A 26,823-nucleotide genomic window follows, 5' to 3' on the forward strand; every position below is an offset into this window, starting at 1 on the left:
CCTGATGGTCTATGGAAAAACCATGGTTTGGGCACTTTCGAAGAAGAGCTTTGAAACGAGCAAATGCCTCATAGAGGGGCTCGTCATGGCCTTGTGTGAACTGAAAGATCTCACTTTTGAGCTTCAAAATAGTGCCTGGCGGGTAGTATTTGTCGAGGAAGGTAGCTACGATGTCCTTCCATGTGGAGACCTTTTCTGGTGGCATACACTCAAACCACTCTTTAGCAGAATCAATCAATGAGAATGGAAAAAGTCTTACCCGTATGGCATCGTCGTCGACACCATTTAATTTCAGAGTGTTTGCGATTTCCACGAATTTGGAGAGATGGCGGTTAGCATCTTCAGTCGCCCTACCTGCAAAAGGAGTTTGCTCGACCCTTTGGATAAGGGGCATGCGTAACTCAAAATTGTTAGCATCAATACGAGGGCCGTTAGGAAAAGTGATCATATTCCCATGATTGAACATGTTCATCACAGGTAATGTTTCTCTGTTCTTCTTTTCCATGGCTTCTCGGGCTGCTCTCTCCGCATCTCTCTCATCCATCAGCAACTTCACCATCTCCTGCAGCTTCTCAATATCTGTTCGGTCACCCATTGTTCCTGATCCTTTTTCACTTCTTATTATTCTACGAGTTCTTTCAAGCTCTAAATCAAGCGGCTCTAAGATGTACTTCCCAGAACGCGTTCGCATACAAAACCTGCAAGACTCGAAAACAAAAACAAATTAAACTAAAAAAATTAAAACAGAAAGCAATAAAAATAAAATGAAAGCGATTAAAATCCAAAGTAGTAAAATTATCCGTTTGAAGATATCACTCCAAAGTGAATTGTCTTCCCCGGCAACGGCGCCAAAAACTTGATGCACTTTTTATTTGCACTATAAATACCTGCAAGTATACAGAGTAGGTATAGTATAGCAAAAGGTTAGTACCGGGTATCGAACACGGGGAAGATGTACACAAAGTGTCTATCTTCTACTAGAACTCAATTACTATCTGGAGAAGCAAGAATTATTGGAAACTTTTTGAAAACAGTAAATATTAAAAACAGTAAACAACTAAAAACAAGCAAATCACGGAGAGAAAAGTATAGAGATAAGGGGAATTCCAGGGATGTGCTTTCGCTTTAATGGTTATACAAATTCCAAACTACAATACCCTAGCACAGTTAATACTTTGAAAGGACGAGTCACCTAGCTTATGCTCATGCGATACAAACGTTGATTACTAACATTAGGGTTGTCAATCCTAACACGTAACTCCAAAAAGCTCCTAAGACCCTTGAAAAGTCCTCACTCTCAATTAACAGTGCCGTATTAAAGGAAGCTAACTGTAGTGTCTACTAAGTGGATCTAACTCGCTAGAACTCTGTCACAGTTATGAAGCAAGTTGTATTGAATCATACATAATTGTGTCACTCAATTATGAAGCATCATGATTAACTTAGGGAAGAAACAAAGTAAAAACAAAACGGATATTAAATAGAAAACGGAATTGTATAACCAAAGTTGCTACTAACACATCCCTAGAATCCTATGAGTTTAGTTACACATGACTGAATAAACTAAAAACATAGATTGAAGGGAAAGCAATTTGAACATAAAACTAAAGCAAATAAAACCCGTAGGTTGAATCCTTGTCGTTCTTGATGTTCTTGAAATCCTTCTTCAACTCCTTGCACAATTGAAGTACTCTAGCTTTTGATCTCTATGAATGTGTTCTTGTTGTGTGTCGGAAAAAAAACTCTCTTTTGATGAAGCTTGAGGTCCTATTTATAGGGGAAGATTATTCCTCATCATAGAAGGAAAAGATCTTCAAAATTTGGTAAATCTTGGAGCAAATCTAGGGCTGGTCGGATTCGCCTTTGGATAATGTCAAATTTTTGTCATTTCTTTTCGAATTATTATTAATGGTCAAACTTTTAATGAAACCCTAGTCTTATTCTTCGTCTGTTTTAAATTTCTTTAAGTCGCGACCACCCGTAATTATTAACTCTAAAGGGCGGTCGTGACATTGATACTCTTGACACGAATCGGCCGATAGTAGTAGACGTAGGGCTGAAACCCGACGGATGAATCTCGGGTGGGTGGATTGGTGTTCTGGCTACCAAACGACGGAAATGGTGTGAAGGAATTGGTGTTTCACGCCATTTACAAGTTGCCAGACGCCCCCTAACTAAGTTAATAAAGCTAGCTAATTAAGGATAGGGATATGTCATAAGCCCATAACACTCCTATGCTTTTTTTAACCATAAGCTTAATTTAACTATGGACATATATATTCTTACCATCGGGTAGCGCATAACCCCTTTTAAATGTAGAACATAGAACCAAATAAAATAGGTCATTATAAAAGGTTATTATAAGATCATTTTTAATTCATTATAGAAAATTTGCATTTTAAAATACACAAAAAAATCCAAAAATAAACTAGTTCATTTTAAGAATCAGATTACTATATTGAACTAATAATGAAATAACAATGACTTTAATGGTCTCCTACAATGAACTGTTTTTTCTTTGTTTTGCATTGAAGATTGATTCTGTGTTATCACAATTCTCCAACCATAAGCTTAAAATTAAGTAAATATATAGTATGTGTCAGTTTATTATAAATGGGAAGTTAAAATATATAGTATGTGTCAGCCTATTGGAATTGATATGTTAGTTTTTATTTAACCGTCGATAATTGGTTACGATTTCAAAAGTGGTATTGACAATCCAATTAAAACCAGATATTCATCCCTATGGAAAGTTGGTACTGAAGTTTCAATATTGTTAATCACCCCTAATTACAGCTTCACCCCTAATTACAGCTTTAGACTATCTAAAAATTAGAACATGGTTCATAATATTAATTAACATTTAATCCTATCAAAGTAAATATGGAAAATTGAACTTAGTTGCGTCTCAAGGGGTTTCCTCTCTTCCCTCCTAAAATCTCTCCAATGCAGTGACTTCCATTACCCCTCCATCTCTCTCTCCTCATTACCGCGCTCATGCATGCTTCTCTCTCCTCTCATCGACATCCAACCTCCAAAAAAAAAGTAAAAAAAATCCAAAGTTCCTCCCTGCCCTCTTTCCTAGGGCGCCCTCGCCGGCTCCCTCCCTAAACCAATGGGCAACTGCTGCTCCCAGCCTGACGACACCCTGCCCGCCACCGACACCCTTCCTGCGGACGACACAGTCCCCACCAACGATGACGCAACCGATACCACCGCTCCTGAAGCCCCCCAAATGACCACCCCTCCCACATCCGAATCCCCAAAAGCCGGTTCACCAAAGGCCGGTTCACCCCCAAAGGCTGGTTCACCAAAGGCTGGGCCGATGATGGGGACGGTCCTGGGGCGGGCGATGGAGGACGTCAACAAGCACTACACGATTGGGGAAGAGGTGGGGCGGGGGGAGTTTGGGGTGACCCATCTTTGCACGGACAAGAAGACGGGGGAGCAGTTCGCGTGCAAGATCATAGCGAAGCACAAGCTGGAGAGCAAGGAGGACGTGGAGGATGTACGGAGGGAGGTGCAGATCATGTACCATCTCACGGGGCAGGAGAACATTGTGGACTTGAAGGGGGCCTACGAGGACGCGCACTCGGTCCATCTCGTGATGGAGCTTTGTGGCGGCGGGGAGCTCTTTGATCGGATCATTGCCAAAGGCCATTACACTGAGAAGGAGGCCGCAACGCTCATGAGAACCATTGTCCAGATCGTGCACACTTGCCATATGATGGGAGTCATTCATAGGGATCTCAAGCCGGAGAACTTCTTGATGTTGAATAAGGACGAAGATTCGCCACTCAAGGCTACGGATTTCGGCCTCTCCGTGTTTTATAAACCGGGAGAGGAATTCAAAGATGTAGTCGGAAGCGCGTATTACATAGCTCCTGAGGTATTGAAAAGAAGCTACGGAGCAGAAGCTGATGTTTGGAGTATTGGTGTCATGCTTTACATTCTTCTTTCTGGGGTTCCTCCTTTTTGGGCAGGTACGTCACATTACTTTAATATTTTATGTCTTGACTAATTATGCATCATTCCCATTAAACAATATTTCCAACTTCAAGAGAAATAAATACAATCTAATAGAGGCAAGGTGGTATTGAATTCTATGTAAGTTAACATTAGTTTAAATCGTCTGATTTGGACAAGTCTGCATGGATTTATTTTTTTATCATTCTAAAAAATCCTCAAACTAGTTAGAATTAGACAATAATTATTTACTGCTTCCAACTTCAAGAGAAATACAATCTAATAAAGGCAAGGTGGTGATGAATTTTGGGTGTAGAATCGGAGGCGGAGATATTCAACGCGATTCTAGAGGGACACGTAGATTTCTCAGCGGACCCATGGCCGACCATTTCGAATGGGGCAAAGGACCTAGTGAGTAAGATGTTGGCTTCAGACCCCACCCAAAGGCTCACAGCAGCCCAAGTGCTCAGTAAGTATATCTATATAGTATATATATTCTTGGGGATGTAATCAAATGCAAATTCTAAATATCATACAAATTTCAAACCATGATATGTGCCAAAATCTTGAAACTTTACTATTTGTTGACATTGTGTTGACACTATTGAGGAGTTTGGAGTTTTTATAATAGAGTTTGCATATAATCTTGTTTGTGAATTGCATTGCAGATCATCCTTGGATTAAGGAGGAAGGAGAAGCACCAGATACTCCACTAGACAACGGGGTCCTCAGCAGGTTGAAACAATTCAGAGCTATGAATAAGTTCAAGAAGGTAGCGTTGCGAGTGGTCGCGGGGTGCTTGTCGGAAGAAGAAATCATGGGGCTGAAACAAATGTTCAAGGGGATGGATACGGATAACAGCGGAACGATAACCCTAGAAGAGCTGAAGCAAGGATTGTCGAATTCCGGAACAAAGCTCACCGAAAGTGAAGTCCAACAACTGTTGGAAGCTGCCGATGCCGATGGAAATGGCACCATAGACTATGAAGAATTCATTACAGCAACAATGCACATGAATAGAGTGGATAGAGAAGAACATCTTTACACCGCCTTTCAGTTCTTCGACAAAGACAACAGCGGGTAATTTTCATTTCACTCATGCACACCTCTTTTCATGGCTATAACTTGCTCATTTCTTTTCAAACTATATGTACCATCAGCTACATTACCGTTGAAGAACTAGAGCACGCTCTCAAAGAATATGGCATGGCTGCTAACAAGGACATCAATGAAATCGTCTCCGAAGTTGATGCTGATAATGTAAGAATAATACTCCCTTTGTCTCAGCCTAAGTGACACGTTTTCTTTTCACACGTGTTTTGAGAAAATGATACTATTAACTATTTATTACCATTTTTACAACACACGTGCGATAAAGAAATGTGTCACTTAGACTGGAACGGAGGGAGTAATAAACTAGTATTTTGTAATAGAAATAATGAAATTAGTGATGGATTACATGTTTAAAAACTGTGCAGGATGGTCGGGTGAACTACGAAGAATTTGTAGCTATGATGAAGAAAGGTAATCCAGATAAGGCTATAAAGAAAAGAAGAAGTGGTGTTTTTACTGAGGGCCCCCAAGAGTAATTTATGAGTATTTTTTTGTGTATTTTCTAAACTGAATATGCAAATATATTGTCGTTGATGGAGGGAAGTGATACTAATATGATAGGCTTTATGTACAAATATATTTAGATTTGTATTGTAGCATTTTTCTAAACATAACATGTATAATGATGTCTAAGAGAGGAAAAAGAAAAGGGCCCAGTCTTGCTCTTCTATTCCTCTTAGTAACTGAGTTAATTCGCAAAACACTAAGCTCATTCTCTACCTCAATGCTACACTACGTGTTCATTCATTCAACAACTAAAGAATAAAGTGATAAATTAATCTATTGTAGTCGAAAATGGTTTGTAGTTTTCATTTTAATTCTAAGTCGCTTAACACACATTGAACACATAAAAAGAACTAAAATAGCTAAAGGTTAATGACTGGGTTTGCACTCACAATGTGCTCGTAAATTACAGAGTACTTTCACTGCTCGGTAATTTTACTCGCTAATGCTCGTGTTTTTTGTAGTATACAAATATTCCACACAATAGTTTGAGAATGTTACGGACTCAATTCCCACATCGGTTGTGAGAGCAACTGATGTGGGATATATAGGCTAAATGAACTCTCTCTTCTAACAGGCTAGTCTTTTGGGATGAGTTCTTCTGTCGGAGTGGTGGTCTGGCAAAGAACCAGCCGTGACCAACGAGGACGTTGGCCCTAAAGGAGGGTCGAATGTTACGGACTCAATTCCCACATCAGTTGTGAGAGCAACTAATGTGGCAGGCTAGTCTTTTGGGATGAGTTCTCCTGTTAGGTCTGTATCACCATCCATCCCGTTTTTCCAGTTTAACTATTTAATCTTTCTCTTACTTTACGTTGATAAAGTGAAAAATTACTCTACGTTGATAAAGTGAAAAAAATCCCGCTGAGGCTACTTGAGAACACCTGAATTTCATTCACCGAATCTTACTCCTTCGGCCTTTTATTCTGCCAGTTCTACCACGAGCGTATCCACTGTTGCAACCTTGTGATGCACTCATGATCTCCCATCCTTTCACACTTGAGTTTCCTATAGGTTCTTGCAATCTTAAGTCTAATCGCTCTAAGATATCCTTCCAGAGCGCGTTTACATGCACTGCTAGTAGAAAATTGAAAACAAAAATTTAAAACCAGTAAAAATCCATCTGCTAGTATTCTAGACTTTTCTAAGATATCAATCTAAACGTAAAAGTATTCTCAGGCAATGGCGTTAAAAACTTAATGCACTTTTTATTAGTACTAAAACTTCTGCAAATATACATAGTATTTCTAGTATAACTCAAGGTTAGTACAGCATATCGAACACGGGAAAAAGTTACACAGATTGACTATCAAGTACTCAGTTTCAAATTCTATTTAGAACAACGGAGTTTAGTTTGGAAAACACAATTAAATAAACAAAAGCAAATAAATAGCAAAGTGAATTAAAGCATAGAATGAATTGACTTGAAAAAACAGAGGAGACAAAGGGAATTATAGGGATAAGATTCACTACTTCAGTTTATTCAATATACAATTATGATATCCATACAACAACGCCAGGGTTACTAAGGCAAGTTACCTAATTGCTGCAGTTGACCGAACAAAGTGGAATACTATCATTAAGGTTGTCAATCTTAGTTAATAGATCCTAAATGCACAATTAGACCCTTATAATGCTTTCACTCTTGGGTTTACCTCTTTTGAGATATTAACTATAGTGTCTTCAATCCGAATCTAATATATGGATCCTCTTTCGATTCCCCCACATGCCAATAAATCGATAAGATGTGCCATGCAACTTGAAGCATTATAGAACAAAATTGAACAGAGTAAATATAATTCTTGGAACAAGAGAATGAAGAGAAGACTAAAGCCATATCTTTGGGTTATATCATAGATTGTTTAATGCTTTCATACTTTACACTGTGTTGAGAAGTTTTGAGTTTGTACAATATATATGTTTGCATTTTATCACTATCCCGAAAATATATGTGTAAATATATGGATACATATATTGATACTCCATAATAATCCATATAGGAAGTCCTAATAATGTTACAATATTTTGGTACATTTCCAAACAAAAGATATGTCATATTAGTGAGATTAATTTAAGTGTTAATATATGAGAAGTTTCAGAATAAGGGATTAATTTCGCTGACCTTTCGAAATGAGGGATTAATTTCGTTGACCTTTCGAAATATGAGTCCGAGGCATGCAAATTTTTCGGAATAAGGGATTTTTGAATTTTTATGCACTTTCTCTTCTTTTTATTGATTATTTCATTCCTAACATTTATTTATTGACTAAATTACCCTCCATAAATTTTAGACGCAATTTATAAAAAGATCAGCTTTTCTCCAAACCTTCTTCCGCCCTCCTCCGCTCTCATCCCCAGCATCTTCGTTTTCATCAAAATCAAGCTCATATCTGTGCTCAAATCGTGGGTCGTGATCGTGTTGTTGTTACCACTATTACTACTACTTGATTGAATGTGATTTTGTGGCTCTATATTTTGATGATCGTGACATTCCTGATTGTGATTACTCATCAATTCTTTAGAGAAACCCTTCAAAGAATTGGATACAATTCCCTTGAAATTCTTGTATAAAGCCCATTTCTTTGATTTGGACTTGTACCTTTACCGTTGCTGATCTTACTGATTCTCCGAGAGGCCAGAGATGAAATTCATCTCAATCAGGCTGGAGAGGAATCTGCTCTCAATTTGGCCGAAGATCGGCTAGAATTTCTGAGGATCGGGACGGATTTAACGGTGGCAGTTGAGTTTGGTTGAGTTTCTGGAGACTGGCTAGAGCGAGATTGAGGAGAAGAAATTAGATCTCTCAAAGGCGGAAGCTTTGTCGATTTGATCTCTCAAAAGTTTGTATATCTATGTATTTTTGGTCCGTCACAGAGACTGTTAAGAGATGATTTCTCTTAACAAGATTCCGGCGTGGCGGAGGCGATCGTCTGATGGATAAAAGGTAGACGAGGTTGTCGCGGGAGCTTTGCCCGTCGATCAAACCAAGATCAATACCGAATTGAAATAAGCGATAAAAATAAGATAAAGGTAATTGTATTTCTTGATTGAATCCAAAAGATAACAATAGCTCCTATATATAATAATCCTACTAATAACCTAACTTAGTGAACAAGATTGCAAATATATGGAAAATATATGATAATATAATAATAGAGATATGGGAGATATTTGTGGAGATATTCTCGTATCAACTCCCCCACGGTTAAAATCCACCCTTGTCCTCAAGGTGGGAACCACGAAGCAACGAAGAATGTTGAAAGTCGAAGCTTTGGCAAGTTATCTCCACCTGGATCAAATGTATAGTGTTCCCGACTTGCACAAAGCTGATGAAGTGTAAAAACATCCACCATGAAAAATAACTCATTCTTAGCTTTCTTGTGTCGTATGAGCTCGGACAACATCCACTCAATTAGTGTCGCAAACATGTCCATAATGAGAGCTTTAATAGATATATCATCAAGCACAAAGCCACATCTCTCATTCCTCGGCACCTCAAGCCAAACATCCACGTAATCCTTCTCTCCTTCGTTTCTCTCACCAACATGCTCTCTTACCACAAACTCCAAAAACTCTTTAATTTTTCTAGCAACTCTCCTAATTTTCCCACTTATCCCATTCACAAACTTAATCCAGCAAAGCCAAGGCACACACTTCCCCTCATCAAAACTGCCCAACAAAACATCTAATTCTTTATCTAATTCTTTCGTAACCGTCTTGAACTCCTGGCCTTCACCATAATTCCTTCCCAAAGCCACTATGCAAATCACATCATTAGCAAAAGTAGCAAACAACTCACTCAAATTAACCATTGATTTCGCCTCCCTAACTTCCTTATGTGGTGAAGCAACAATCACTCCAACAACTTTCTCATCACTAAAATATTGAGACCAAGCCACGACGAGAGGCAATGATAATCGAAGCCATGAGGTTTTCCCTCCCGGATCAAATGCGATCACAGATAACAATTCGTGATAACTCCTAGTACCCTTCAAGAACTTCTTTGTAGATCTATGCTTCAAGAACTTCTCTGCAGGCCTTGTACGCATGTTTTTTATTGCGATAGCGATTTCGAGATCATTTAAGGTAACTTGTCCATCGTTATCTCTATCTTGCTCAAGTAACAACATCTTCCTCCCTTCAACGTCAGAGTATCCGAAGAAAATCTTCTCCGAGATGAGCTCCTTCTCGTCTAGATGATCATCCTTCGAAAATCCCCCTATAGGAGGTGAATGCGTAACTAACTCGTTCAATGTCACAATGTTGAAACAAGGAGCACACAACGACTCAATCTGATCAACCTTCTCATTATAACTGCACTCCTCCCCTTTCACTCGAGAGGACCTCGAATACACCAAAAATCCTTTTTCCTCCTCATCGTCTAACATAGACGTTTCCTCCCCACATAGAATGGGGCTGCACGGCGAAAACATTTCCTCAATTGATGAAACTTGTTGGTCTTCACGACATCCATCTCTACTTTCCCCAATTCCATGAGTATCACTTGGCAAGCAAATGGTTGGATTCGATACATCTCCTATATCAAAAGTAGCAACATCACAATCTACGACTTCCTTTGCTTCCGTCTCAAAAACAGAGTTCATTGAAGGCACTCTTGTTGGTTCATCCCAGTGCTCTTCCTCCACCATTATCGTTCTCATTGCGCTCGTGACATGGAGACACAAGGGCTGTCGGGAATCATCGGCAAGAGGTGGGGCAGCAACGGGCAGCATCGCCGGCGGTGGATGCGGTACCGGATCAGGAATGGGTGGTCCCGAGGGTCGAGAAACCGGCTGCCAATCATAATAAAACTGAGATGTTCGCCGCTGACCATCAAGTTTGTATCCAATCGGGGGCAAGGTCGAACATTCCGATAGCGTGTATGAATCTGTCACGGCGTTGTTGGTGTAACCAGTGGTAGGGCTTTGGTGCAGCGTGAGGGGATCCAAGTTTGGATATGTATGTGAACCAAGGGCCGTTGCGAACCAAGGTTGTTCGTGCGGTGGATATCTCTCTGACTGGTAAGGAAGAGACGGTAGTTCAGGTTGCGGCTGACCAGAGTCCGAGGTTGCAAAATTCTGGTCGTAATACAGCTGCTGCCGTTCCAGATGACCAGGAGGTTGAGCGTGCGACGGATGAAATCCCGTGTTCACTCCTGGTGGGTGGCGTTGCTGATATAACAGCGTCGGCTGCGGCTGGTGTCGATCCTGGTGGTGGCTGAATCGACGAGTCATGTCGTAGTGCGGTGCAACATCGGGCGGCCGGAGGTCCCTAACCTGGAGCTGCTGCCAATCCATGGGGTGATCGGCGTGGTTGGCGAATGCCGGAAGGGCATAAGGCGGGTCTGGTTCGGGCGGCGGCAACAATCGCCGTTCACCAACGCAGTGGTCGGTTGCATCATATCCGGTCTGCCAAGGCTGATGTCCAGTCTGAGGACACTGCGACGTGACGTAGGGCAGCGCCAGATTTGGATGTCCATCATACGACGAATGAAATTGGTCATTCTCGTCCAATCTCTTGTTTATTCTGTTGCAGACGGCCATTATCCTGTCACATAGGGAAGACACGATTTCCTCGTTGGAATTCATGGTTGGAGGGTGAGTTCGAAAATGGAAGCACCAATTGTTAAGAGATGATTTCTCTTAACAAGATTCCGGCGTGGCGGAGGCGATCGTCGGATGGATAAAAGGTAGACGATGTAGACGCGGGAGCTTTGCCCGTCGATCAAACCAAGATCAATACCGAATTGAAATAAGCGATAAAAATAAGATAAAGGTAATTGTATTTCTTGATTGAATCCAAAAGATAACAATAGCTCCTATATATAATAATCCTACTAATAACCTAACTTAGTGAACAAGATTGCAAATATATGGAAAATATATGATAATATAATAATAGAGATATGGGAGATATTTGTGGAGATATTCTAGTATCAGAGACTCTGCCATGGAGAAGAGAACAAGTTGAGGCAGGTTTGTGGAAACTAGAAAGAGGCGTGCAGTTTGGAGATGGAGGTGGAGGGTTGGATGGTTTTTTATAAATTGTGTTAAAATTTATGGAGGTAATTTAGTCAATTAATAAATATTAGAAATGAAATAATCATTAAAAAGAAGAGAAAAAATATAAAAAATCGAAAATTCTTTATTCGGGCCAGCTTATCAGGTTTTTGGATCTGGCCTTAAATGGGTTACGGTTTATCGGATGCAGATTAATCGAATTAAAATTTTCAATCCTAATCCTATAAATTTGTCAGACTATTCGAGTCAGCGTGACACACTGATATCGCTACGACGAAAGTGTATTACTTCCTCCGTTCCACAAAAGATATCATACTTTCCTTTTTTATTTGTCCCACAAAAATGTCACATGAAAAAAGTTCGTTCTCACATTTTGTGGGACCGATTTTTTTGGCCTAAGCATGAGACTAAAACCCTAGCCTCTCGCCGGCGATTAACTGTCGAATTTGTTCCCAAATCCGATTGAAGTTCGTCAAACTGAAAGTTGCGAAGTATTTCGACAGAGATGGACACTGATTTCGAATCTTTGCAGATATCATCTCTCAGTGAGGTGGATGAGGGCAACGTCGTAGAGGATGCAGACAGTGATGAAATTGACGACGATGAAGAGGACCAGATTCCTATGACTTTAGGATTTGCGGAGGAGCCTAGAAATCCTTGGTCATCGCGCCGCCAATACTTCCCGAGTAAAGCTGGTGGTTCACCGGTAATTTAATTTGTTAAATTTTGTGATTTCACTTTCAGATTTTGATTTCGAGCTGTAGCACTTGTGCTCTCATGTGTTTGTTTCCTGGTGATGTGAAATGTTATATTCATTAATTTTATCATTGTTTCAAGGATTATTATGAATATAACGAAATCTGATTATGATACTTTTTGTGATTTAGGCATGGTTGGATCCCATTAATTTGCCTTCGGGAAGATCCAGTCTTTGTGATTTTTGCCATGAGCCTTTGCAGTTTCTGCTTCAGGTGTAGTAATGAAGTAGATTGTTACTGGAAATTTGACTCACCTCATTATAGAGTGAAATTTATCATGAAAGGATAGAGATTAATTTTGATGGACGGAAAAAAAATGGAAGAAACAAGACTTTATTTCGTGGACGGAGGGAGTATATAGTTTACAAATTGTAACTTGTCTAATTTCTGTTTCTCATTATTTTGTTTTGAGTAGGTTTACGCGCCTTTGCCTGAGGAATCAACTTTTCACCGAACATTGTTCGTTTTCATGTGTTCGTCAATGCCCTGCCTTCTTCGTGATCAGCATGAGCAGTGGAGGCGATCTCCAGAAGTCCAGTCCAGAAGGTAACTGTTTTCTCATTCGTTATCCCTAAAATTGTTACAACACATATGAAGTTGAAATGATCAATTGCTTGCTATGTTATGTGTCTGATAACAAAATGGCTTAAACAGTATCAAGGTTTTTCGGTGCCAATTGCCACGGGTGAACCCCTTCTATTCTAGTGAGGCGCCTGCTGAAGATGGGAGCCAGCAGCCATTGACAGCTGGAGGTAATATTTTGGTAATTTTTATGTACATGTCCTATTTACAGGTTGTTGGTTTGGTTGAAAATTCTTGTCACAGTACTCAACTACTGCAATGACGATAACTTTAATGGTCATTCTCTTCCCCCCAAACCTATATTATAAATTTTGGGGTGCAAAGCTTTGGATAGGAAGAAATTTATATTAATGCGGTGGGAATTGTGCAGAACACAATATGGCATTTGCACCTACGAATGAGAGAAGTTGAGAAGTGCTATAGTACTGAGATTTGTGTATAAGCCTGTATGATATACTCCTGCAAGTTGGGAGGGGCCTGCTTATTTATTTCTTAATCTGTTTTCATTGGTTTAGATATTGTTTGTGTTAGTTTAGTTTCTCAGTCATTTTTATTGGACCTTTCACGGGCTGAGATTGGGAAATGGCAGCTATTTAGATAAAAGGACGTTAGTAAATGTCTAAGTACTGTTTAGTCAATTGTGTCTAGAGGCTAGGCAGGAGTGACGATATGTTTCATTATCCTTGTTCCTTCAGTTTGTTTCCCAGAATGTTTCAACTAAGGTACTCGTAATTGTATCTTATCTCCTGAAGTGGTCTCTATCGTTGTTGCTGTAGGGGGCTGCATGTTATGATTTTATGTAACATATTAATTTGCATGTACACTGATGATTGATAGAATGTCACAGCAATGCTATGTGATTGGTGTCAGTCATGGAAAGGAGACAAAGTTTGTAGTAGCTGTAGAAGAGTGCGCTATTGTTCTGGGAATCACCAGGTACTTAACTTAGCTTAAGCAAGGCATGAAATATGGTTTTGAGCTTCAGCTAACAAATGGAATACTTGCAGGCTGCTCACTGGCGATCCAGTAGCTCAAGTCATAGAGTCCTATGCCAACAGTTGCAGCCGTCTGGCATGGAGTCTGAATTAGGTAATAGTTCTAGACAACAAAAATGATTATAGCACGTTGCTTTTATTGACCCATGCTCATATGCTTATTTTCAAGAAGATAAGATTCCTCTATTTGCTCTGAACTTCAAATGCATATTCCAGTCATATATGCTGATGACAATAGCATATGGTTAGTACGTATCTTCCATGTCGAAGGGGGAGTGTGTCCTGGGTACTGGAGGGAAACATTGTTGGATTGTGGAAGTTTCTTAACTATTTGCTTCTGTATCCAAGGATCATGATTTTTATTGCCAAACAGCTGCAAGCAATTTCCTGTGGCCCGAGTATGAGATCACATGTGAGGATGAGTCTGAATTTGATGAGCCAATATCCAGTGAAAATGGATCTGGTAATGCATTGGTTTCTAGAAGCCGGACAGAGGGTTCTGATGGAAATCTTATGAATAATTTCCAGGTGATTTTTTCTCATCTCTGTAATCTCTTATTTCTGGCCTTAATACTCAAATAAATAGTTAAAATCTGATTTTCTTAATTATTGCTTAGGCATCTGATGACAACAGTAGTTGGGCATCTTTCCAAGAGAGAATATCTTCAGCTCCCGAACAAGTCTTAAGGTGATCAGTTGGAATTAAATATAACGAACTGTGTCTCCAATCTCCATTTTCATAGACATTGCATTTTACTATGTCTAGCGAAATCTTTGAAACGAGTTTCTAGATCATCTGTTGTTTTCTTAACTTCACATCTGTTTCTTTGATGAGCAGATACTCTAGCTCCTCTCAAGCAAAGCCATTATGGCCCGTTTCTAGTGGCCGGCCGTCAAGAGCCGATATTCCTAGGTGCAACCATTGTGGCGGCACACGTGCTTTTGAATTTCAGGTTATTGCTTCTACAATTCACATTTCATCCAAAGTGAAATGAGTTGGTTTTCTTTAAGATCATGTCGTCGCTGTACTGGCTTTCGTCAACAACCACATTTGATTCCTAAACTGATGCTTCTTTTGTTGGTCTCTTGTAGGTTCTACCCCAGATACTCTACTTCTTCCATGTTGAAGACGACAGAGATTCTATCGACTGGGCCACCATCGCCGTTTACACATGTGAGGCCTCATGTGAAGGAGGTGCGAGTTACAAAGAGGAATTCGCTTGGGTTCAACTTGCTAGTCAGTCTATATCCCACCAATGAATGCTAGTCGTGCTAAGACAAAGTTAGGAAACCACAAACATGCTAATATTCTTTTGTCAGTAATACATTGAGTTGCATCATCTTTTTAGTTTTTGGTTGAAAGTCGTCGTATTAGATTATTGCAGAGTAGATTTTTGTATTTTTTTTATTTGAGAACACACATGAAGTTGATACTCGAGGGCCCTTTAGTATTTTTTGTTGTGTTCCGAATATATTTATTATTCTATTTTTACACATTAGAAAATACGTTTAATAGCTTTCGAAAATGCAATTTATAAGTTATTCATTATTTATAGCTTTATTTATATGATCAAATTATGTTTTCTTCCACATTCCAAGATTTAAATGATACTCCCAATATTTTTCAGCACGAGTTTTAAGAAATGTTAAAAAAAGTGGGTGGAATATAGTTAATGGAATATGGTCTCACTTGTATGTAGTAGTTTTAAATGATATGTAAATGAAATGAGTTGATGGAATGTGGGTCTTTTTTATCATTTATGGTAATTATGAATCGGGACTCTTATTCGCGGAGGATTCAAAATGGAAAAACGAGACTCCTATTCGCGGATAGAGAAAGTAGATCATATAGTTTTAAGAATTCTTGGTTGTTTCATGGTAACTTTTTTACTGCAAATCCGATCTTATATTGGTGCATACGTAAATAGTAACGTAAATTTCTTTTAAATATAATCGTTATGAGTCTTAAGAGCATACACAACGGTAGGCTTGATGTAGTGTTGGCATGTCCCATCGGGACTTGTTGTCATTGGGTCATTGATGTGGATGCTTCCTCCCGGCACATCCCATCGGCCGCCCCTATAGGCGGGGATGAACCCGTTCTGGCGGTACGTGTGCCCCCGCCTATGTGGCGCCTTCTAATTGGCCGTTGATTTGACCGTTGCATTTCTATTTTAACAAAAAAAAGTTGGCAAAAAATCAAAAATAATATAAGTTTCTTGGTTCTAGTGCTTTCTGAGGCGGTATGCCCTGCGCTCTTTTGCCCATGACGGCTTCAAGTATCTGTTCGCAAAGATCGGGTCCTCGGAGATGTAGACCTAGTTCCTAGCCAGGGCCATCAACTCCTCAGGGGTGTCGTTCTTGCGAGTGGGAGGCTGAGACGTCTTCGGCGCTATGCCCTTCCCCTTCCCATTTGTGCGCACCTAGGGAGCAGGAGCCTGCTCCGAAGGGGAGTTTGGAGGCTTGATATCGAAATGCTCATACTTGTTGGTGTTGAAGTTTGGGTCAATGGTTGAGCCGTGTGTTCCCGAGGTACTACCCTAATCTCGGGTATTAATGGATACACTTCGTCGCCATAGTTAGGGTCAATACCCTGGGCTTGAGAAAAGTTGTAGAATGCGACTTGGAGACCCAGAGTCATGGGTCTGCCACCGGGCAACATTAGGGGATCACCGAAGAAGGAACCGTCGGATATCCTTCGGGATTTGTTGGGGGACCACCTGGATTCATTTTTTGCTTTTTTGAGAGATAAATGAGATAGAATAGATTGGAGTGAAAGGGTGATAAAATGGGCTGAAAATAGGATATTTATAAACTGAAAATAGTAAGAACATAAAAAAAATTGGCGTAATCCGCCACAATAACGCAGATCAGAGCGCCGAGGAAATCTCTGAGCTACGGCGACCGCCATGGCATTTTTTTGAACAGATGGTTTCAACAACGTTGATAAACCCGCCAATGGCATCATGGGGATGTAGAATAATATCCTAAGGAACGGGACGGATAAGGGACGACCATCATGAGTGCACTAAGAAGCATAAAGTATAAGTAAAATAAAATAAATCCATATCTATACTAATGTAAAGAGATAGTTTTGGGATTATTTTCAAAAATGCCATTAAGCTATGTTATGAAGGGATATATCATAAATTCTTAAAAAAGTTTGGTTACTATATCTGAAACATATTACAGAAATTTATTTTAAAGTCAAAACATAGATCTATCAAAACTAGAGTTAGAGATTAGCGCAGTCGTGGTTCCGGGGGAGCAGATATTGCTGCAAGGAGCTGGGTTCGAATCCCAGCGTGAGGGAGCTTCCATCTCTCAGGCACAAGTGTGAGGCCTTGGGAGATGGGCTCCTGTCAGGACAGTGGGTTGAAGGCCTCCTCTCTAACGGGCCGCTGTGTACCCTGATTGAACCCCCTCACAAACTATTGGGCCGGGGTGTGAGGGCGGTCAGGGTGACCGCATCACCTTTTGCTGCAAGAGATAGATTTATTAAAAATAGAGTCAGCTATATTCAATTTATTGTTTAGAAAAAAGCTGCTGTGATTGTGAAGAAATACTGCCGAAACTTTTGGGCAAGATAACTATCTAATATATATAATGGAGAGATAATGGCTTCCGAAATAAGTTTTAAATCTTTAGAAATCTATACAATATATAAAAGAGGAGTTTTGAGAATATTCACAAGATTGTCATTATGAAATTTTTATAATATTAATGAAAAAAAAATTAAACGTGGAACATTATCTCAATATTTTATAATATATTGGTACCTCACGGAATCATGGGAGCAGTTTTAGATTAGTGGAGTAGTTTTAGATTAGTGGAGTGGTGGATGTCATAGATGTCTTCTCATATTTTTTACGATCCTATGCGTAGCAAAGTGTTAGAGAAGACTGCAAATGATGACTTAAATCAGTAATTCATGTTTTTGCAGTTCAATCGGCGACGGATATGGAGTATATGGCTGGAGATATTTGGAGATTGAGAGCTCAGGATGTTGGGGAAGGAAGTGTAAAAATTAGGTGCGCCTGTGCAGTTGCTCACATATATGCGTGTGTGTTGTCTCTTGTGTGAGTTTATTGTGGGATTGAGATGAGATATTTAGTATGGAATTGAAGGAAGCTTAATGAATTAAAGGAGTTTAAGGAGTAATATTTGAGTTGGTTCGCCATTAATGAATTAAGCTTGAAATTTAAGAAATATTAGTGAATTAATGGAGTTTTAAGTAGTAATTGTTGACTTGGTTTGGCCTTAGTCATATGCTATATTTACATTGTTTATTGTAATTATACATATGTGTTTGTGTGTGTGTTTAATGTGAAATTTACGAATAGGAGGTATTTTAAGTAGCGTTCCTTGACTTGGTTTATTGTTATCGGGTGTGCTGGTAATGCATTGTGAATTTTAATCGTGTTGTTATTTTTATTCCTCCAAATGATTTTGCTGTATTTTACCTATATTCTAACAGTAGTATTTAATTTTTATAGTTGGGTGGCAAATGGTGTCGTCGGTTCTCCTGCTTTTGCAGCCTTTGATCAAGGTTTGTACAATATCCAAAAGCTAAACTCAGTTCTTGAACATATATAGCAAGTATAATTTGTGATATTGATTTTCTTTCCCGCTCATATGAAGGTTATGATGTTTTTCTTGGAAACTTTCGTGGATTAGTTTCGAGAGAACACATCAACACGAAAATCTCATCTTGGACCTGTTGCTGCATTTTTCCTGCTCCTATTTGACCCCATCAGGTTCACACACATTCTTATCATTAAACGTGTGATTAAGTGGAGTGAGTGGGGGAGTTTTACTATGTCACGTGTATTTGGTTTAAACATTTGATCATTAGAATTCTAAATAAAAATATTTTGGTCCTTTCATCAAATGCATGTGGTGTGAATTGTTCGATTGTGTACTTTCATGGGTCTCATCTTATGCTTTGCTATTGATTATTGATTTTGTGTATTGCAAATTGATTTTGTTCCTTATTTTATTGTAGTTTTAGGTGAGGCGGACGGCTTTAAAGATGACAAACGAGTTATTTTACCTATGAGTTCTGTTGAAGAGTGACGAATTGTGAAGAATTGAAGGTTTTAGTTTATAGTGATGAGATTGGTTTTAGTTTTAAAGTTAATGTAGTATAAAGAAGTTTTAAAAATAATGAGAAATTATCCATTTTGTTTAATTCTTTATTATGATAGATTTTTATCTTTCTACTCCATGATTTAATGTTTAAACATTATAGTATGTGATTTGAGGGATGTAATCAATTGCTAACTAATTACCAATCCCAAATTGAGATCAATTTTCAACCATTAGATTAGAAGATCTTGTGATTAATATAATGCCAAGTGTAATATATTTTAAAATTAAATAATTATTAATTAAATTAAAAGGGTATTAATGTCAAATCTTATATATAGTAATTATAACTAACTACTTTCTCTCTTCTCAAAATCATCTCAAATCTTTAAATTTACGTAACTCTCTCAATTTAAATTATTTTTTCGCAAAAAATATATCAAATTAAAGATAATTTAATAAGGATTCCAACGAGATCTCAATTGCATATGTTCCGACGATGTTCGGGTGATGAAATTTGATAAATTATATTTCAATTTTCGTACATGTTGATAACAACTTTAATCAACAAATGCAACAAAAAATCTCAATATATTGTAGGCAAAATCTCAATATTATGCATGTCCAATCTCAATAAAAATGTGTTGATATTTTCTTGTCCTTGTATTGATATTCTAATGTCATATTGTTGATATTTGTAATACACAATGTTGATATAAAAAAACACCCACGAAAATTATCATATGATAACATAATGACGATATTACCCTTTTGTTGATATTTTATCTACTATTTATTGAGATTTACGAGGTTTAATCTCATCCACTCATTTTAAAATCCAAGGGTGGAGATTTAGTCTTGATTTTGGATTAGGGTGCTATAAGCATTAGAATAAGACTCTGTGATTTGTTTCAAATTTATTATGCTTCAATGTTGATTTGTATAGATTTTTTATTCTCATATAACTAAAATTGTTACTCATATTATTTATTGTTAATATTCATTCTAATTTTGTTTATTTAATTTAAAATTGAATATTAATATATTAAAAATATACTGATCTGGACATGTGTGATACTAGTGCCATATAAAATATTAGTTTTGATTCAGCGAATTTATATGACTAATGACTAGTTCAAAACATATCAAAAAAAAATATTGTTCCTTGTTTGAAAAAAAAATAATGGGTGAAAATATTCTTCTCATATGGTAGCATAATGCATCCATTTTCACCATGGTCACTTGAAATTATCATCATAAACAAAAGGATCCGACCTCTTAAAAACTTGTGTGATGTGTTGGTGGTTTGATTATAGTGTTTGGAAGTACATAAAGATATTGTTATCATGTAATTATTGGAATTGAAATAAAGAACGAACAGACCACAAAGTGTATAACAGAAACATATAAATCACAATTACAATAATGAACATATAAAGAGAGAAACTATATCCTTCATGTATTATACCTACATTTTTACTCTCTCCATCTGCAAAATGTTGTCCATGTTTGACTCGTCATGAATTTTAAGAAATATGAAGAAAAGTGAGTGAAAAAAGTTTGTGGAATGTGAGTTCCACAATTATCTATTAATTTTAAAATAGAATGTGAGTGTAATGAATTAGTAGAAAATAGACTCCATTTATCAAAAATAAAATAAAAAAGCAAAATAAACAATATTCCACTAACAGAATAAAATGACAAAAGTAGACAACATTTCACTAATGAAGGAAGTACATAGGAGTAATGACTACTATATTCCTGTCGTTCCATTACACAAATCACCTTTAAGGGTTCATTATGAAATGTATTTGATTATGGGAGAAAAGGTAAGGGTGGTGGCCACATATTAAACAAAATAAAAGTAGAATAAAAGTGGTTGAGATATTCAACGCATTTTGGCTCTTGCAAAAAGCACTCCTGCCAACAAACCTATGAGAGAGAGAGAGAATATAAGACAAGATAAATAACAAACCTATGAGAGAGAGAGAGAGAATATAAGACGAGATAAGTATACTGTAGTATTCCATGGTAGTGATAAAATACATACTCTATTTATTGTACAAATTTCAAACTATGATCTGGATCGTTAGATTTCAAGATTTGATGTCAATAGATAACAAATAACGTCTACATAATAGGTCAGCACAACGTCAATCGATTGACAATGATGATGTTGTGTTGACATTTTCTGCTGCCATCTGTTGTCATCAAATTTTGAAGTCTAAAGGTCCAGATTATAGTTTGGAGTTTGTACAATATATAGAGTTTACATTTGATTACATCCTATGTGTACATAATAAGTGTTCAAGTTGTAAACAAGTTACCAAAGAGAATGCTAGCAGAATTTTCCAAGCTGGTAGGCACTTTGAATAGGAGAATTCCGGCAACGGAGAGCGGTATCTTGTTTAGGGACCCCACCAAGCTGAAACCAAAACAACCGATAATACTTAGTCCACCGTGACACGGTCTTTAAAAACTTCTGTTCATTTATTAATCGAAAAATTCCAACAGTCCATAATAATAAGCAACAACCTTTCATAAATAACATACCTGTATGTCGTAGCTCCCGTTTGATGGAGAAACCACATCGAGGTGAAGCTGATGGCTAGACCCAACAATCCGCTAAACGTCATCACAACCCAGAACCAACCCGATCTCAACAATGGCCTGTCGTACACACCCAAACATATTTTATTTATCAATCTATGCGTACCCCATTACCGTACTCACGTACTATTAACTACTTACGTTTCTACAAGATAATCCACCTCCTTGAAGCCACAAACAAGCATAACTCCTAGAGGCAATGACAGGCTATTGTTTAGCATCACCATCGAGAATTCATTCAGCTCTCCCGATTTAGTCACTTGCTTCGCTGTATCCATCACCTTACGCAATGTCAACTTCACCAAAACAACAATTCACTACTTTAAATCTAATACTCCATAACTCGCTTCAACAACACTAGACAAGATCACTTACGGAGTAAGAAGCTGTCAACAAACAATTGATCAACTGCCACGTGTATCCAGTCGCATCAAACGACAGATCAGTGAATCCTCCCGATATTGCTGAGATTATCTACATAACAGGACCAAACAACATTACCTTTACTTGATAGCATACACACTCAAATGTAGTGTAGCAACTACTTTGAGAGCTCGAATATTTACTTCCCATCAGTAGGATTCAAATTACTCGACTTTAAAAATATGCTCCTATTTTTTCTACAACATACCATTAAGAAAAGGGCTGCCCATACTCTGTTATCGTGGTGCTTGTTAAATAGATACATTTCTCCAACAGCAGTCATCACGTTCGTCACATTCTTCAGAACCGTAACCATAGCCACATTTATGTATTTTAGACTGCAATCAGGCATGGAAATCAAGTCACCAAATAGTTTGATGAAGAAAGCAATTATTGCTCAACATTATATCTTAATGTGTGGCATAAATGAACAAAAAGCTAAGCAGTTTAATCAAGCAATTTAGACGTGAGTTTAATCAAGAAGATCCCTCAACAGTCCGAGTGCAAGATACATAAACTATGACCATATTTCAGTTTTCAAATTTGACCTGAACCCAAACATCACTGGCGAATAACTCGATTCTTTGGAGTCCGATGAAAAACCCTAAAGTACCATTGGAAAGCACTCAATGATAGTTTTCTATTGGCATGTGGTACAAGACTTCAAAGTTCGTCAAAAAAAAAAAAGAAGAAACAATTTAGTTTCATTAGAGAAACTTTCATGTTCTTCCTCGACCATGACCAAAACCCAATACTATGAGTACCATTAGAAAGCTACCATCCAGAGCTTTCCAACGGTAACATGGCATTTCCCAACGGACTCTGAGAAATTAAGTTATTGGCGTGCAAAAATTGGAGACCTACCAAATTCCGAAACTTATAACATGTATATTCAACCAAGAGTTCTGTGTTAGTTTAAAACTTGAATCTGGCCATAGCTTGTGTATTTACAGACAATTAACCGTAAAAACTAATGTGAAAACTGAGATAACAAGATGAAAGATTTGTACCTAAACATACTCGTAACAAGCATCCCAACAAATATAACATTGACGGGCAACCAGACCTTGATCAATCTCCACGTGAGCGGTTCCGTTTTGATTATGCCAAAGATACTTAAACCTGAGACAACAACTACTGCTACAAAATTCTGCAAGCACGAACAAACATATATATCAGCGAACGTGGGAATGATTTGAATCAACAGAACGTAAGTAGAGTCTAGTAAGAAAATTGTGGATGGAAAAATTTACGACGGGAGAAGCTTATATGGAAGGTAACCTGGTAGAGCATCAAAGATATTCCGGCATTAAAGTCATAACTGGAGAGGACATACTTGTTAACCAGTATCATTCCGCACGAGGAAAGGCAGTAGGAGATGCCAGATAGCAACGCTTGGTTGTGTAATGCCGGCCTTCTTCTACTTTGAAATCCTCGTTCTCTGTCCTTTTCGAACCTCCCATTCTCCACGTCAATCTCATCATTGTTTATCTTCACCCCTAAAGTAGATCTGGTGAAAAGGAGCATAGATTTCAACAAGTATGGTCGTGGGAGTCATTTCAATCATAGCAACTTCATTTGAGAAGTAAATTACAATAGTCAATATATTGTGAAAGTTGAAATAAGTGTCGTTTCCAAATTATGACAAGTTCCGTGTAACTATGTCTTAAACAGCAAAGAAGAATGCTAGAATGGTTAATCAAATGACAAAAGAAACATATTCTAATCACGACAAAGATCAATAATGAATGTTATGAGAGCTATGAAGCGCGGTGAAGAAGAACTCATTCGAGAGTTCATTCATGAACATATTAGTCGCAGTCATATTCCTAGCTTGGGAAAGAAAAAGACATCCTTTTGGTGAAGAGCGATTTGGGGCCAACTCGAATTCCTACGGACTTTCTTTATCTTTACCAGTTCAATAGATCCCCTTTATATAGGTTGAGTTTTAAGAAAGTAGGCTAACGCATGCCGGAAACTTGTTTCGAACATGTAGGAAAGTATCGTCAAAACATTATCCAATCACAAACCCATACAAGCACCTCTGTTTACCGTTACTTCAAAACAAGATCTCTTGTGGTTTATACAGGATCCTTCACAGGGAATCATATCAAGTTTCAACATAAAGCTGCATACCTGCTGGCTATTGCTCTACTAATTGGACTCGACACCTGATCCATAGAGCCATTCAAATGGTGACTTGCAATGCCTCTTTCTTCGCATGGAGATTCCATAAAGAGGATCAGGCAAATCCAATGCTCGATACGAGATCAGCTGCAGATAGTCGTCGAACAATATAACACCAAAGGAATTTCCTATAAGATCAATGCAGAGTTGCAAGAACAGCATAAATTATAACCACTCAAATAGTGCCCAATTCATTCACACAGAATCTTGCACACTGCTCCACTTTAAACAGCTGGAAAGCAAAGTATCTCAGTTTGATCACACAATAAAGAATGCTCAATCATTTGTATTTAACAACACCCTAACCAACTTAAGCTATTTATCATATTGCCATTTTTGGATTGCATACAGATTGGTATATGCTACAATTTCTAATCAGATTCCAACCAATATATACATACAAGATGTCCCAATTTAGCATCAATTCAGATTATAATAAAACCCAATCTTCAACTTATTAACTAATCCAAAATCACAGACCCTAGAAATACAGAGTCAATCAGCAAGATTTGAACAAAAGGGGTAAAATTACTAGAAATAAATGTAATCTCATACAAAGATCACATTTTTATTAACCCAAAATTAAAAAATGACGGATTCTCAATCTACAAATCTACAAAATAAGTAACATCAAATGGAACAATCCCATCTGACCTAAGAAAGAAGGTAGACAGAGCAGAGCGAGAGAAGGAGATACCTAGGATTCGTTTACAACTTAAACACACAGCAGAGCCAGTGGTGTGAATCAGCATTTGGAATCTTCCGGTGGGGAAAAGATCGAAAGCTTTATGTGAATTTGAAGTTGAGTGCAGTCAAACTGTATTTAAAAATGAGACTACGTACTTCTCAAGAATTTAAATAACCTCTTCTTAAATTAGGGGAATCGGGATTGATGGAAATCAGATTCACACCAGTGTTGACTATTTATGGAGTTTCAATAACGAGTGAAGTGAGCTTCCACATCCTACTGAAGTAATGGATAATTCGAAGAAAATGATATAATATTGAGAGTATTGAGATTAGTGTACGAGATATGGGGACGTGATCAAATGAAAACTTTTAATATTGTACAAACTCAAAACTATGATCTTGATCATTGAAAAATGTCAACGGATCATAAAAAGCATCAATAGAAAAATGTCAACAGAATTTCAATGGTAGCCAATGATTGATGTTGTGTTGATATTGTGTTGATACTGTGTTGACATTAAAATCTTGAAATTTTACACTGTATTGATATTGTATTGAAACTGTGTTGAAGCTATGTTGAGGAGCTTTGAGTTTGTATAATATATAAATTTGCATTTTATCACTACCCATGAGAGACATATATAAAGAGAAATAAAAGAAAAAAAAAAGTATAATTAGAGAATTAAGTAAAAGAAACAGGAATAAAGAATGAGAGGATTGAAGTTTTGTTTTTAGCTCATGATGTATCGTATGGATTGAGAGCATCCACATCCATGCTCTTGGATGTGGGCCCGGATCATCTTTATTCATTTTTAATTATCTGCTCTTCCTCAAGAGCACAATACTCACATCCATGCTCTTCTGCAAGAGCTTGCTCAATGGTCCCACCCTTTTATTATTCATTTTAAATACTTCAATTATTAAAAACATTTTCACAATATTAAAATGCATTAAAAATATCCGGAATACTATTACAAATTACTAGTAAAAATTTAAAAATAACATAATTAAAATCCTAAAAATTAAAAGTTACATTGTTTAATTCATAAAAGGATTATGAATGTGGGTATTTATAGATATTTTTAGGAATAAAAAAAATTAAATTGAAAAAAAACTGTAAAAAACGGCTATATTTTTTGGAATCTGAAAATATTTTCTTTATTTCTTTCGAATTATTTTTGATCTTTTATGAATTTATTTTAAAATGTACATATTTAACGAAATAAAAACGAGCTAATCAGGAGGCGCCACGTAGGCGTGCTCTTCGGCACGGCGGTGCTCTTGCTATCGATCTGTGTTGAGGAGTTTTGAATTTGTACAATATATAAGTTTGCATTTTATCACTACCTAGTGGCGCCGTCTGTGGGAATCGGAGCGGAGGTGTTTGCAGCTTGATCGAGCGGCTATTGGATTTATTCTTGAAGATATCTATGACAAGGATTGACGGAGAAGTTCTTGGGGAAGAATGACTTCGGATTATGGTGCATAAAGATATGCGCTATACTTATCCAACAAGGCTTGGGTGATGCGATAAAGGGCAATGATCTGAAAGGAAAGGCGGAGGAAGAGGACGAGAAAACGATCCTCAAGAAATAAGAGATTGCATAGAAGGCGCATAGCTTGATCATTCTCTGTCCGGCTTATATTGTGTTGCGCGATGTAGCCAGAGAAACAACTGCAACAGGTACTTGGCTAAAGCTCGAATCCCTCTACATGACTAAGTCTCTAGAAAACCTTTTGTTCATGAAACAAAGGTTGTATTCCTACAAGTTTTATGAAGATAGGAGTATAAGTTAACAATTAACTGATTTCAATAAGGCATTAGATGACTTAGAGAACATTGATGTGAAACTTGAAGATGAGGATAAAACAATTATATTACTCAGT

At 37.7% G+C, this 26,823-nt stretch overlaps 3 protein-coding genes, 1 long non-coding RNA gene and 1 other non-coding gene across 8 annotated transcripts; 4 read left to right on the forward strand and 1 right to left on the reverse strand.

The window, feature by feature from the left end:
• The first annotated feature begins 17 nt into the window (after positions 1-17).
• LOC125185749 lies at positions 18-124 on the forward strand. The gene has a single exon (XR_007170250.1). It is a non-coding gene; the product is annotated as a small nucleolar RNA R71 (small nucleolar RNA).
• A 2,807-nt stretch (positions 125-2,931) lies between these two features.
• LOC125218743 (calcium-dependent protein kinase 17-like) lies at positions 2,932-5,711 on the forward strand. The gene is made up of 5 exons (XM_048120480.1): positions 2,932-3,983; positions 4,283-4,435; positions 4,635-5,046; positions 5,127-5,226; positions 5,445-5,711. Exons 1-5 carry the CDS (start codon positions 3,116-3,118, stop codon positions 5,553-5,555), a joined length of 1,644 nt encoding a protein of 547 aa, XP_047976437.1. The 5' UTR covers positions 2,932-3,115; the 3' UTR covers positions 5,556-5,711.
• A 6,244-nt stretch (positions 5,712-11,955) lies between these two features.
• LOC125218606 (programmed cell death protein 2-like) lies at positions 11,956-15,432 on the forward strand. Of its 2 annotated transcripts, XM_048120304.1 has the most exons (11): positions 11,965-12,070; positions 12,136-12,309; positions 12,491-12,574; positions 12,777-12,907; positions 13,016-13,113; positions 13,791-13,879; positions 13,951-14,032; positions 14,312-14,466; positions 14,556-14,626; positions 14,777-14,891; positions 15,031-15,432. In XM_048120304.1, the coding sequence occupies exons 2-11, from the start codon at positions 12,226-12,228 to the stop codon at positions 15,196-15,198; spliced, it is 1,077 nt and encodes a 358-aa protein (XP_047976261.1). In that variant the 5' UTR covers positions 11,965-12,070; positions 12,136-12,225; the 3' UTR covers positions 15,199-15,432. The 2 variants fall into 2 exon arrangements, with proteins under 2 accessions (XP_047976260.1, XP_047976261.1); XM_048120303.1 differs by having other exon boundaries at positions 11,956-12,309.
• Positions 15,433-17,822: 2,390 nt separating this feature from the next.
• LOC125218622 lies at positions 17,823-19,125 on the forward strand. Its single transcript, XR_007175989.1, has 4 exons — positions 17,823-17,969; positions 18,435-18,487; positions 18,580-18,695; positions 18,944-19,125. It is a non-coding gene; the product is annotated as an uncharacterized LOC125218622 (long non-coding RNA).
• A 1,558-nt stretch (positions 19,126-20,683) lies between these two features.
• Positions 20,684-25,169, reverse strand: LOC125218954 (GDP-mannose transporter GONST1-like). 3 transcript variants are annotated; one of them, XM_048120775.1, is made up of 10 exons: positions 24,944-25,169; positions 24,196-24,333; positions 23,341-23,569; positions 23,070-23,209; positions 22,268-22,397; positions 22,012-22,110; positions 21,778-21,932; positions 21,580-21,696; positions 21,354-21,451; positions 20,684-20,958 (listed from the first exon to the last, which is right to left on the reverse strand). In XM_048120775.1, the coding sequence occupies exons 2-10, from the start codon at positions 24,291-24,293 to the stop codon at positions 20,915-20,917; spliced, it is 1,110 nt and encodes a 369-aa protein (XP_047976732.1). In that variant the 5' UTR covers positions 24,294-24,333; positions 24,944-25,169; the 3' UTR covers positions 20,684-20,914. The 3 variants fall into 3 exon arrangements, with proteins under 3 accessions (XP_047976732.1, XP_047976731.1, XP_047976733.1); XM_048120774.1 differs by having other exon boundaries at positions 24,196-24,374; positions 24,944-25,168; XM_048120776.1 differs by lacking the exons at positions 24,196-24,333; positions 24,944-25,169 and having other exon boundaries at positions 23,396-23,529.
• Positions 25,170-26,823: the final 1,654 nt, after the last annotated feature.

Source organism: Salvia hispanica, chromosome 4 (genome assembly GCF_023119035.1).
Source record: "Salvia hispanica cultivar TCC Black 2014 chromosome 4, UniMelb_Shisp_WGS_1.0, whole genome shotgun sequence".
In the NCBI taxonomy this organism is placed as follows: Eukaryota; Viridiplantae; Streptophyta; class Magnoliopsida; order Lamiales; family Lamiaceae; genus Salvia; species Salvia hispanica.